Below are 12,763 nucleotides of genomic sequence, written 5' to 3' on the forward strand. Positions count from 1 at the left end.
TTTTTTTTTTCCTCCTTTGAGACTTATTTGCTCAGGGGCTTCTGTTTTCCCATGTCGTTCATTGTTAAGTATTCACCTCTTAGAAGGGAATGGACTAGATTCTGAGTGAGTCAGTTAGGGCTGTCTGATCAAGACGTACAAATGATCCCCATGGGTCAGTTCATTTGGAATTTGATATAATGAAGTGCACACTAACATTTACTGTGTTAATAATAATACCTTATTCTGTCTGTCTGCGCCAGACTCTGTCTTCCGTACTTTATGATTTATCATGATTAATGATCTTGCTAAAAAGCCTTGAGTTAAGAGAATGACCTGTGGGCTATTAACATCTTGATCTAATGGTTTAGAGAAGTGAGGCTTGTCAAGGTTAACTAACTTGCCCAAGGACACCGCTAGTAAGCAGAGAGCTGGGTCTAAATAGTTGTACAAAGAGCATCAGAATCCTTTTTTGGTGGTGGTGGGGGGTTCCCTAGCCAAGCTGAATCATTAATGAAACAAACAAACTAATTAAAAATGCCTGGGCACTTTGTTTATTAACTGGAGATGGAGACCAAATGCTTTTGTAAAGCATCTGTCCTAGGAGGGCAGGGTCAGATCTAAGCTGACCCTAGAGTGTAACTGATTACTTTAGTGGGAATGGAATTTGACGCAGTGCATGTGGAACCAAACGTTGGTGCTCACGGCTGCCCTAGGATTCCACTGTCCACCATCCAGGAGTGGTCCAGGGAAGGGACTGGAACTGGCATCGTGCTAGGCAATTAACTCTCAGCTTCAGAATCTTAAGACATGCTTTTCGACCCATAGGCTCCGAGGAGCTGGTGTTTTCAAACTCAAAATGATTGTTACATAAGTGAAGAAATGGTCCGTGACTTCTCACTAGCATTTGAAGAAGCACACCTTCCTCTCCTGGCCTTGGGGACTCCACAGTTTCCTAGTTGTCCGTCACGTCGCCAGTTGCTCCTTTCCCTCCCTGATGAACTCATCCCGCTCCATGGGGCTCATATATCTTGGGGCCCATAAGGCTTCGTTCTAGGCCGCTTTCTCTTTGCGGTTCCTGTTTTCCTCCCAGGCAGTCTGATCCTTTCCAGTGGTTGCATCTTCCTCTCGATGTCCTGGTGGCTCTCTATGTTCATTAGGATGGAAAGAGCTATACTGCAGTAGCAAATCAGCACCAAATTCAGATGATTTAACCCATAAAATGTTTTGTTTTTGTTTTTGCCCTGGTGTGATGTGGGAGCTCTATCCCCAGACCAGGGCTCAAACTGGGGCCACAGCCGTGAAAGCGCCGAGTCCTAACTGCTAGACCACCAGAGAACTCCCCATAAAAGCTTTTTTTTTTTTTTTTTTCTTTCTTTCTCACATGCGCAAAGTCTTCTGTGGATTTGGCAGTCACTTCTAAGTGGTGACTCAGAGATTCAGGCTGATGCCAACTTGTGGCACTGCCTTGTCAATAAGTGGCCTTCACGGTGGCACTGTGGCCCAGGGCAGTGGGAGAGCATAGAGCCCCCCGGCCCTGCACCTGTGTTCCCGCTTACAGCCTTTTGACTCTAGAACAAGTCACATGGTTCCAGCTTAACAGCAAGAAAGGCCGAGAAAGAAGATCTTTCTGTGTTCCGGGGGAGGGGAAAGTGGAATGGGACGTGCCAAACACCGAGATCCTTGCTAAGTCCGTCTGGCTGTCTCCCGAGAACTTCAGCCCTTACATTCAGCTGCTCTGATGGTGTCTCCCTTCACCAGGATATCTCTGGAGTCATTCACACTTGCCAGGTCCCCAGATGAGCCCCTGTTGCACTCACAGAACCTGTCTTCTCTCAGAGCCCCTTGCTCAGCCAGCAGCTGAGTGAATAGCCATCAGCATTGTGAGCTCAAACCACAAGAAGCAGTCTTGACTTCCTCCTCTCTCTCTCTCGATTCCACTTCCAGTCCATTGCCACCACTGTCAGCATTACCTTCTGTCTTCAGGGCAGCCCCTGGTCCACACTGCTGTCCTCTTTCACCCCGTCATGCTGCTCAGGTGTGCCTGTGACATGTCCATCTCCCTCCTCAGGTCTTCCAGAGGCGGAACACCGGGCAGCTGGACTTCTTCAAGCGCTGGCGGACCTATGTGGAAGGCTTCGGGGACCCCATGAAGGAGTTCTGGCTTGGTAGGACCTTTGAGCATCCATGAAGGCTGGGTTGTAGAGGGGAGATTTTCCCCTGAAAAGGTGGTCAGGGAGCTTGAGGGGGCTCACCCCATTCAGAAGAGCTCTAAGCTGCACTCCGAGGAACCTGCCAGCCAGGAGGTTAGCGAAGCCGTGTCCCTGGGAGGGTCCTTGTGTGCTCTGGGCGTGTGAGAGGGCAGGACTGTCACAGGTAGGTGGGCTTTATGCTGCACCTAAGCCCCACACAATCTGCCTGGAGCCTGAGCTTTTTAGAATCCACAGGAGAAGAAAAATATTTGATGGGGATTCTGGGCTCTCCTTGGGAGGTCACACCAGAACCTGAAATTCTGCCAGTAATGCCAGTCATTATGGCATTGTGTTCCCCTGTTTCCTTCTGCTCTCTTCTGGAGCAGATGTTCAAAGGGAATGAAATAGCCAAAAGCATCAATTGGGAAATGAAGAATTAAAAAAATCGTAATCTGAAAACTCAGCGTCTGGTAGAGTAGATGATGCTTGTGGTTTGCTTGGTACAAAACTCCCTTCAGTGACCTGAGTGTCAGTGTTTGGACTCCCTTCCCAACTGGGGAGGTAAGTGGATGATAGCTAGAACTGGCCTGCTTGAGAGGGAGGAGTCAGTGGGGCCACCCCACGATGGTCCCCCACTGCTCCCTCCCAGAGGACTTGGTCTCCACACTCATAAGCATGACTGTGCCAAAGAAATAAGGAAGGAGAAAAGGAGCCGCCCCCCGAATAGACAATGTGGGTGGGGAGGCCCCCATTAGCAGAGGAGTTAAAGGCTAAGGCAGCTTTGGGGTCGCACTCACACACACTGGCAGGTGAGTTACTGGAATTTCATTTCTTACTTAGGACTCGACAAGCTGCACAACCTCACCACGGGCACGCCCACCCGGTATGAGGTGAGAGTGGACCTCCAGACGGCCAACGAATCTGCCTTTGCCATATATGACTTCTTCCAAGTGGCCTCCAGCAAGGAGCGGTACAGGCTCACGGTCGGGAAATACCGAGGCACCGCAGGTAGGACAGCACATTCCCTTCCTGCCAGGTCCTCCTGCAGAGGGTGTCTGAGGATCCACCTGCCACCTGCTACGGGTCTGGGGGTGGAATAGTGTTCTGAGAAGGTGGATGTCCACAGGGACAGTTGGGACCCCACTCCCTGCAAAGAGTTGGGGGTAAACATAATCGTTACAGCAAGGAGTTCCCATTGTGGTGCAGTGGTTAACGAATCCGACTAGGAACCATGAAGTTGCAGGTTCGATCCCTGGCCTTGCTCAGTGGGTTAAGGATCCAGCATTGCCGTGACACAGCTTGGATCCTGCGTTGCTGGGGCTCTGGCGTAGGCCAGTGGCTACGGCTCCGATTGGACCCCTAGCCTGGGAACCTCCATTTGCTGTGGGAGCAGCCCTAGAAAAGGCCAAAAAAAAAGACAAACAGAATCATTACAGCAATCTTTGACCATTATAAAATGGAACTTCTCTGTATGTTACATAACGACCCCTTCCCAGTAAAATCTCTCCCCTTATACCCCCCCCCCCCATTTGGGCTGTTGTGCATTAGCTGATGAACCCACATTCTGGGTGATTTCCTGGTGTCTGCTCACTTCTCATTTGGCTTCAGCAGTGTGACTGCCATTCTTGGAGAATAGACATGTGGTTGGTGAGGGGAAAGGGAAGGGAGTGAGCTGGACCGGGAATTTGGGGTTAATAGATACAAACTATTGCCTTTGGAATGATGAGCAATGGGATCCTGCTGTATAGCCCTGGGAACTACATCTAGTCACTTATGATGAAGCATGATAATGTGAGAAAAAGAATATGTATATGTATCTGTGACTGGGTTACCTTGTTGTACAGTAGAAAATTGACAGAACACTGTAAACCAGCCAAACACCAGATACAGCAATGTGTGTGTGTGTTTGTGGGTGCATTTTTGTTTTTGTTTTTCTTTTTACGGTGGCACCTGTGGCATATGGAAGTTCCCATGCTAGGGGTTGAATAGGAGCTATAGTTGCTGGCATACATCCTAGCCTTAGCAATGCCAGATGTGAGCCACAGCTGCAACCTATACCACAGCTCACAGCAATGCCAGATCCTTAACCCACTGAGCAAGGCCAGGGATTGAACCCACGTCCTCATGGATACTAGTCAGGTTCATTACTGCTGAGCCACAATGGGAATTCCTGTGGGTGTATATTATTTAAATTTTTGCAATACTTTGCCATAAATAAAGACAGAAGAATGAAAGTGCTGATTCAGACCATAGGAAGTATAGGTCTCATTAATGCCACACAACTGTGACAACACAGAAATGAGCCGTTCAGCTGGAAGTGGGGGAACGTTCGCCTGGATTAGCTGCTTGTTGGATTTAAGCCAGTTGGTGGTGTGTTCAGTTGTAAAGGAAAGTACAAAATTAAGCAATGTGACGGAAACACTGGAATTATATTGCTGAGTATTTTATTTGAGGCGATATGGGTTATTGTTTTAAATACTATATTTTAAACCTATATTTATGGTCTTTAAATCCTAACAGGTTGCTGTGGTGTTTGGCTTTGCATGTTTTTGACTTTGCTGAAACGATGTAGGAATGTGTTGCCAGCCGAACTGGCCGTCTAAGACATGGTCACTCCTTTTAGACTCACATGTAAAGAGATAAATAATAATATAACTTCTGCAAAGAATCAAGTAAGTGGTAAGGAGAATAAGGAGCTACAGGAGTGTGGAGAGCTGGGTACACTGAGGACCTAGGTGATGGTTGGCTCTGAAAAGGTGCAGCTCAGATGGCAGGAAAGGGAGGGGCTCTCCCCAGGCCCGGTGGAGTCCAGGGGTGAACAGAAGCGAGGAAATTGGGGTGTACCATTGAAGCCTTGCAGGCCTGCTCAAAATTGTCCACTCGAGAAGCCCCTGATGGCAGAGGACTATGAAGAGACACGCCAGAGTGTCTGGGGCCTTGACTGGAAGTGGCCAACTGCCAATGCAAGATTTCTTCAGGTCTTTTAATTTTTTTAAAAAATCACATGAGTTTTGTGTTTGCTGCTTTTTCCCAAGTGCTTAGCATGGAGCCTGGTACAGAGCGGGTGAATTTAAAAGGTGAGCTTTAAAAAAAAAAAAGAAAGAAAGGAAAAGAAAAGGGAGTTCCCGTCGTGGCGCAGTGGTTAACGAATCCGACTAGGAACCATGAGGTTGCGGGTTCGGTCCCTGCCCTTGCTCAGTGGGTTAACGATCCGGCGTTGCCGTGAGCTGTGGTGTAGGTTGCAGATGCGGCTCGGATCCCGAGTTGCTGTGGCTCTGGCATAGGCTGGCAGCTACAGCTCCGAATAGACCCCTAGCCTGGGAAACTCCATATGCCGCAGGAGCGGCCCAAGAAATGGCAAAAAGACAAAAAAAAAAAAGGTGATCTTGTAGGAGTTCCCTGGTGGTGCAGCAGGTTAAGGACCTGCTGTTGTCGCTGCAGCAGCCAGAGTCGCTGCTGTGGTGCAGGTTCTACCCCTGGCCTGGGAACTTCCACATGTTGTGGGCACAGCCAAATCATAATAAAAATAAAAGGCAGTATTGCTAGTATGACCTTTCTCTATAATCTTATGAATGTCTTATATTGTAAAGAATAGCCTTTGAAACCCAAATATCTTCCAGAGGTTCAGTACAAGGGTGAGTTTGGTGACATGGGAAGAGACGAACCTACCAGAGGGGTAGGCACCTACCAGAATATGAAGGATCTAGGCAACAAACATGGTAACTGTTCAGGGGTTCTGAGTAGGGTTTGAGGGTGGAGAAGAGTGTGTAAAACTTTTTTTTTTTTTTTTGATATTTTTAGGGATGCATCCACAGCATATGGAAGTTTCCAGGTCAAATCAGAGCTGCAGTTGCTGGCCTACACCACAGCCACAGCAACACAGGATCCAAGCTGTGTCTGCGACCTACACTGCATCTCATGGCAACCCTGGATCATTTAACACACTGAGCGAGGCTAGGGATTGAACCCATGTCCTCTTGGATACTTGTCGGGTTCGTTACCACTAAGTCACAATGGGAACTACCCCCCACCCTTTTTTTGATTTATGGGAAAACAGTCCTTGGGGAAAAAAACCACTGCAGCTCAAAGAGCCTGCACTGCTTTAGGTACTGTCTCTTCTTTCCTCACTGGTCCTGGTCTCCATAGGCTGGAACAGGCTGGGCAACTATTTTCTACTGTAGAAAATATAATATAAAACACAAAAAATCAGGCAGAGGAAAAAGTTGGTTAAAATACAGTTGGGAGGAGTTCCCTGGTGGCTCGGTGGGTTAAGGACCAGGCATTGTCACTGCTGTGGTGTGGGTTCGATTTCTGGCCTGGGAACTAACTTCCACATGCCATGGTGCATCCATGGCAACTGAGAAACACAGATGGACATTCAAATGATTATAAGGATATTAACTGGACTAAGGGGATTTAAAGGTGCCCTTTTGTAGGTCTCAGCACACTGCCTACCCTTGCCCTCCCCCGAGCTGTGGCTAAAATCAGATGGCTTTGGATCGCCTGGCCAGTAGGTGGAAGGGGTATGTGCATTGCAATCTCCATTAGACCTGTCAGTGAAAAAAAAGACACAATGGTCGGTCTAAAAAGGAAAAGAAAAATTTTATTCAAGCCAAACTGAGGACGATAGCTCCGGTGTCAGTCTTTCAGAAAGCTCTGAGGACTGTTCTGCCTGTTAGAGGACAAAGCACAGTTATATAAGTTTTCGAGACAAAGAATCATATGTCAAATGATGTATTATTGACAGTTTACACACTCCAGAGCTACGCATGCAAAGTGGTGGGGTCAGGAGTCATCATGGCCCTTTGATGAGATTAAGAGGGAGCATTATCTCCAAGGGAGATTTGGTTCCCGTGGATGCCTAGTACACACTAAAAGGGAGGGAAGAGGCCTGATGGGCAAAGACAAATTTTATTTAAAAATTTTTCTTGGAGTTCCCATCGTGGCTCAGCGGGTTAAGAACCTGAGTAGTATCCATGAGGTTGTAGGTTTGATCCCTGGACTTGGTCAGTGGGTTAAGGATCTAGCATTGCTGTGGCTGTGGTGTAGGTCAGCAATTGCAGCTCTGATTTGACCCCCAGCCTGGGAATTTCCATGTGCTGCAAGTGCAGCCCTAAAGAGGAAAAAAAAGGGTTTTTTTTTTGTCTTGCCATAAAACATGACCTTTATCATCAGACCCCATGGGCCTCCTCCTGCCCTGGTCTCAGTCCACGTGGCAGATACCTAGGCATCTATACCTGGTCACATGACTGGTCATTCCTTTTCTTTCCAATATCCCATTCACTCTTGACCATGGTCATCTGTCAGTCTTTCTTTCCCAGGGTGAAGAACCCCCATCTTCAGAGACCCCATTCCTGGGACTTCCCCAGCCAAGATAGGGGGTCAAGCTCTTTCCTTGGCACCTATACCCACATCTCTTCCTGAAACCTGGTGCCCTCACCAGCCTTCTGCTGGGCCCGCACTCAGGCCTGCCCTCCCTCTATTATTCAAAGGTACCTTTTCTGAGGCCTGTCTTAATCCAGTAAATGAACTGATGCTAATGGGAAAATGAGTGAAAAGGAGTCAACATATTCGTGAATTACTGTGATTCTCCTCCAGGGGACTCAGTTTGCATTTTAACTGTGGTTAGGGGATAATTCCCATTCTAAGGTTGTTCGGGCCAATGGTGCTGATCAGTGGAGGATGTATTTTTTAATAGGAAGCCTTGGGAACCTTTGAATTCACGCAGCATTCAGGCAACCATCTAGTCTTCCCCTGTGTACTATCATTCTCACTTTTAAATTCTGAATTGCAGTGGTGGGGTGAGTGGAGTTTTAGCTTTCCTCCTATATGCTTATTGGTCCCTGAGGAGGATTTTGAAATTTAGGAAGCTTCTGGCTACTCATGTCCTCAATGATGAGCTATGGTTTAGAGGACATGGCGTTCACATCGAAGGTGAATGTTTTTTGATATCTCTTGGCACGTGCCTGCTCTCCCCAGCTTTTAACTCTGTTGTAGCTCTGATTAGAGCTAGAGAAGTACAGCTCTGGTGGAGAAGTATGGTTTTAGACTCTGCCCCAGCTCAGACTCTGTCCAGGTGGGCTCTCAGCCTTTGCTTCTACCAGCATCAAATCAGAAAGCCCATTGTTCCTCCCTGAAGGAAACTCCTGCAAGGCAGTGCCGTGTAACTTGCCTTTCTGAGTCTGCATCTTGGAGTGAGACAGGTCGGACATCCTGTGAACTCTTACTTTCCAGATGCTGCTCTTCGCTTATTTGGAGATTCTAACGGGAACATAAACAGGTAGACACTCGGAGCGGTGTGGAGGGATTTATGGGCCAACCGATCATTGACAGCCGATTTCAGGTCCCACCTGCTGGAGATGCAGAGCTGCTCAAGCCAGGCTGGGTCCACTCCTTGGGGGCACTTGGAAATGTGACTGAGAAACGCTACCAGCCTTCAGTGGGCTGGGACCATAGATGCCAAATACCTAGGTGAAGCGTTGTTCCAAAATGCCGGGGCCTTCCTACTTTGGAGTGGATTTTTAAGTACTGGCACTTAAAAAGAAGAGGGAAAACACTGTTGAGCACCTGGACAAAGGAGGAAGCTAGAGATGGCACAAGTCACTCTCTCATTGGCTCATTCGTGGTCCCGGGATAGAACTAGACACATGGTCCCATGCCTCCAGGCCATTTATAGGGGGTGTGATATTAGTGGCTTCTCCTGGCCTGAGATGCCTCAGCGGGGTCATCTGTCCTGTCTTGGGAAGTGCTAGAGAAGAAGAGTTGGTCCCAGAGTGGTATTTCAATGAGATGCATGCTGACCAGCTCAGCTGCCCCACCCCTGGGGCTTGGATTCAGAGCTTGTTAGGGATCTGCCACCAGCTCCTCTCACCCACTACCGAGGAGAATGAACCTCCCACCCCAAGCCATTAGAGCATACGGACACTTATCTCCCATCAGTGTGTTCTCCTAAAACTCCCGTAGAAGGGAGGGAGCCTAACCACCTTTTTTACTTTATCTTCCTTAGGGAGATAAGCTTAATAAATCAGAACACTGTCTCAGCCAGGGCCTGATGACCAAAGAAAAGTTAGTTTTTGATTTATGAGAACACTTACTATCTAGACTCCGAACATCAGTGTGGCTTCAGTTTCTAGAAAGTAGAAAATCTATCTGCAGGGAAAAAAACTCCTACACTCCGGCCACAACCTGTTTGGCCTTTCTTTATTCCAGTGCCCAAGGTTAGACAACCACAAACAAATCTTTAAGAGCCTCTGCCCAGATTCTTAGATAACAGCTCTGGGAACTACATGTGCACCTTAGGTAAGTTGGGCTCATTGAAAGTGTTACTGAGGGAGCCATTGTGTGTTATTTTGAGCTGTAGGGATCTGTCTGCAGGAAATCGGAAGAGAGGAAGAAATGTATGTGAATGAAGTTCTCCCTTCTTTGGAGAAAATCATTGGGGGCGGAGTGGTTTTGCTGTGTCTTAGGGGCCCAGATGTGAAGGAGCCACTGTTTGCACCCCCAAGTCAGAAGGACATGCTGGGACTTTCCCTTTACACAGTGTGTTGTCAACTCTTTATATATCTGCCCCCAGCCACCCACAACTAAGTTATTGAGAGCAAGGACCTCTGCCTGTCTTCCCAGAGTCTAGCATGGTGCTGGGCCATAGCAGGTGTACCCAATGTTTCCGGATTGAATGAATGAAGTTGCAGGATGGAAGTTCTCAAACATTAGTTGGCAGCAGAAGGGCTTACGGTCATCTGAAGGCCTTGTTAAAGCACAGACGACAGAATACAGCCCTAGAGCTTCTGACTCAGTAGGTCTGGGGTGGGCCCGAGAATGTGCATTTCTCACAAGTTCCTAGGTGATGGTGATGCTGCCGGTCCAGGGACCGCACCTGGAGAACCATTGATGTAGATGGTTGGAGATGGCTCGCTTCCGCTAGCATAATGGAAGGCAGCTGTTGAAATAAGGACGCCACAGAGGAATTGGCATCTCGGAAAGAACTCTGGGCTTGGAATCTCAGGTCAGAGAATTGAGCCCTGGCTCTGCTGCTGCTTGTGAACTCTGGGACCATGACAAGCCCCTGGAGTCTAACTTTTGTGTGTGTGTTTCCTCATGGGATGAAGAGTTGCCTGACCCACCCCTCAGGCTTGTTGTGGGCACCAGACAAGAATGTAGATGTGAAGGTGATGGGTAACTCAGAGATCAGATTAAATGGAAGTATTGTTATTGTAGGAGCCAAACTTGATGGAGCTTGGGATTGCCATGAGTCCGAATTGCCTTTTATGAGCTGAATTTAAAAGTCAGCTTATAAAAGGATGACAGATATGGTGGAGAAATAATAGAATAATTAAAGCTGGTTTCTAGAGAGGATGTAATGAAGCACTTAATTGCACCTGTGTGCCCAGATGGGCTGTGGAAGATCAGGTGCGTGTGTTAAGAGGGCGTGTGGGAGGATTAATAAGGAGACTCTTCCTCAGGCGTGGGGTCGAGCTGGGCTTTGAGGAAATGGTGAAGATTTGGATTGATGAAGGGCAGAGCGAAACCGGTGAGCCGAGGCATGGGAAGGTGGACCCTCCTACACTGGACGTAGAGGGTTGCCAGTGGGCTACGAGATTGTGCAAAGCGTACAGTCAAGTTACAGGCCAGCAGGGCCAGGAGGAGTAATTCGCCTCCCTGTGGGAGGAAGTAGAATGGTAGGTATGAGATGATGAGATGGATGCTTAGGCTTTGGAAAGGCTAGGAAGGCTGTTGTGTTCACAGAGGCCTGGAGAGATAAGAACAGGCCCAAGTGGCAGCCATGGGAGCAGGGGTGTGTGAGTGATCTGCCGAGGGAATGGCCCCATGACGGGTACGGCAGGAACGTCAGATATGTCTCCCAGGTTCCCAGTCTGGGTGACTGGGAGGATGCTCAAGCGGAGACGGAGCACGGGAAGGGCGTTAGCTGTTTGAGAGGGTCAGGTACTGTGGGTCTGTGGAGATGTTTAGTTTTGGATCCTTGGATATTTTGCTGCGAAGCCTCTAAGTGCAAAAGCTATTAAAGCTATTGGAGAGACAGCCTGCAGTTTGGGTGACAGGTGAGGAAAGCGAATTCGTTTGTCTGTATCGTGTTCTCATCTTGGTGATCTTGAGAAGAAGGTGCCTCCTGGTGGATCCCTGGCATTTTCATGCCCGGAGATTGTCCTGTGAGTCCTCTTTTGGGCTAGAGAATGATCACGCCCTCAGGGGTGAAACTTGGGTTCACCCCTCTCCCCTCTTTGCTCTCACAGGTGACGCGCTTACCTACCACAATGGATGGAAGTTTACAACCTTTGACAGAGACAACGATATCGCCCTCAGCAACTGTGCGCTGACGCATCACGGTGGCTGGTGGTACAAGAACTGCCACTTGGCCAACCCCAATGGCAGATATGGGGAGACCAAGCATAGTGAGGTAGGTGACAGGTGAACATCTTTCTTTGTCCCATATTCCATTCCCAGAATGCCACCCTCCAGGCTGGTTTGGCTGCCTTACCCCTCCCAATGCCAATAGTCAGGGCAGGAGGGCTGTTCCTCCAGGCTTCACGGCCTTGAGGTCAAGGCCCTCCTGGCCCATTTGCAAAAGCCCCTTCCCACTCTGCATTCCCACTGGTGCTGCACTTTTACTCAGTGCAGGCGTGGGACTCAGGCTGCCCATTGCTTCACAGAGATGATACGGGTCACACACGGTCTCACTTTACAAGTTCACACATGGACTGTCTAGGTCAGCTTGAGCTGCTATAACAAAATACAATAGGCTGGGTGGCTTAAAAAACAGACATTTATTTGTCATGGTTCTAGAGGCTGGGAAGTCCTAGATCAAGTTCCCAGCAGATTCAGTTCCTGATGAGAGCTCTCTTTCTCCTCGTGGAAGGCTACCTTTTCACTGTGTCCTCACTTAGTGGAGAGAGAGAGAGGGCTCCAGTCTGTCTTCCTCTTCTTATAAGGGCACTAATCCACCATGGGTGACCTAGGCTCATGATGGCATCTAACCCTAATTACCTCCCGAACACCCCACCTCCAAATACTATTATGTTGGGGGTTAGGGCTTCAATATATGGATTTTGGCAGGGGGAGGGGGGAACGGGACACAGACACTTCATAACAGACACTTGAGAATTCTTTCTAGTTGTTCTCCCAGTTAAACCAGAGCTATTTTTCTCAGTCCTTTGATGACAGGGAAAATGAAGTTTTCTGCCTTAGGTCAGACCCACTCTTGGATTCGAATCATCCAGAGCCACCCAAAGTCTGCCCAGGATGCTATGCTAAATCGTGCTCTCCATTTCAGGAGTGTGCACAAGGGCCAAGAGGTCTTAAGGGCTCCTCATCCCTCCCTTGCTCTGAACTTTCCTATCAGTGATTTCCCGAACCTCCATGCCCCGTGAACATCGTCTTGACTCCTCACCAGCCATGGGGCCTGTCTCAATCTGCTTCTGGAAAATTGCATCTTTGTTCCAACTCAGCATTAATTCATCCCCTCCGTGAACTGTCAGAGTTTCCTTCTTGGGTTTCTAATTTCCTATCCCGGGTCTTGATCCCAGCCTTCAGGAAGTCACCTCTTCCCTAGCACCCGCCTGGTACCAATGTGACTG

General features: G+C 48.5%; 1 protein-coding gene across 2 annotated transcripts in view; it reads left to right on the forward strand.

The window, feature by feature from the left end:
* The window catches only part of TNN (tenascin N), a 69,900-nt gene that overhangs the window by 55,307 nt on the left and 1,830 nt on the right, over positions 1-12,763 (forward strand). For both annotated transcript variants that reach the window (XM_047753504.1, XM_047753505.1), the window contains 3 exons: positions 2,051-2,147; positions 3,012-3,179; positions 11,423-11,586. In XM_047753504.1, coding sequence (XP_047609460.1) covers positions 2,051-2,147; positions 3,012-3,179; positions 11,423-11,586 — 429 coding nt within the window. The remainder of the gene's footprint in view (positions 1-2,050; positions 2,148-3,011; positions 3,180-11,422; positions 11,587-12,763) is intronic.

This window comes from Phacochoerus africanus, chromosome 11 (assembly GCF_016906955.1).
Source record: "Phacochoerus africanus isolate WHEZ1 chromosome 11, ROS_Pafr_v1, whole genome shotgun sequence".
NCBI classification, from domain to species: Eukaryota; Metazoa; Chordata; class Mammalia; order Artiodactyla; family Suidae; genus Phacochoerus; species Phacochoerus africanus.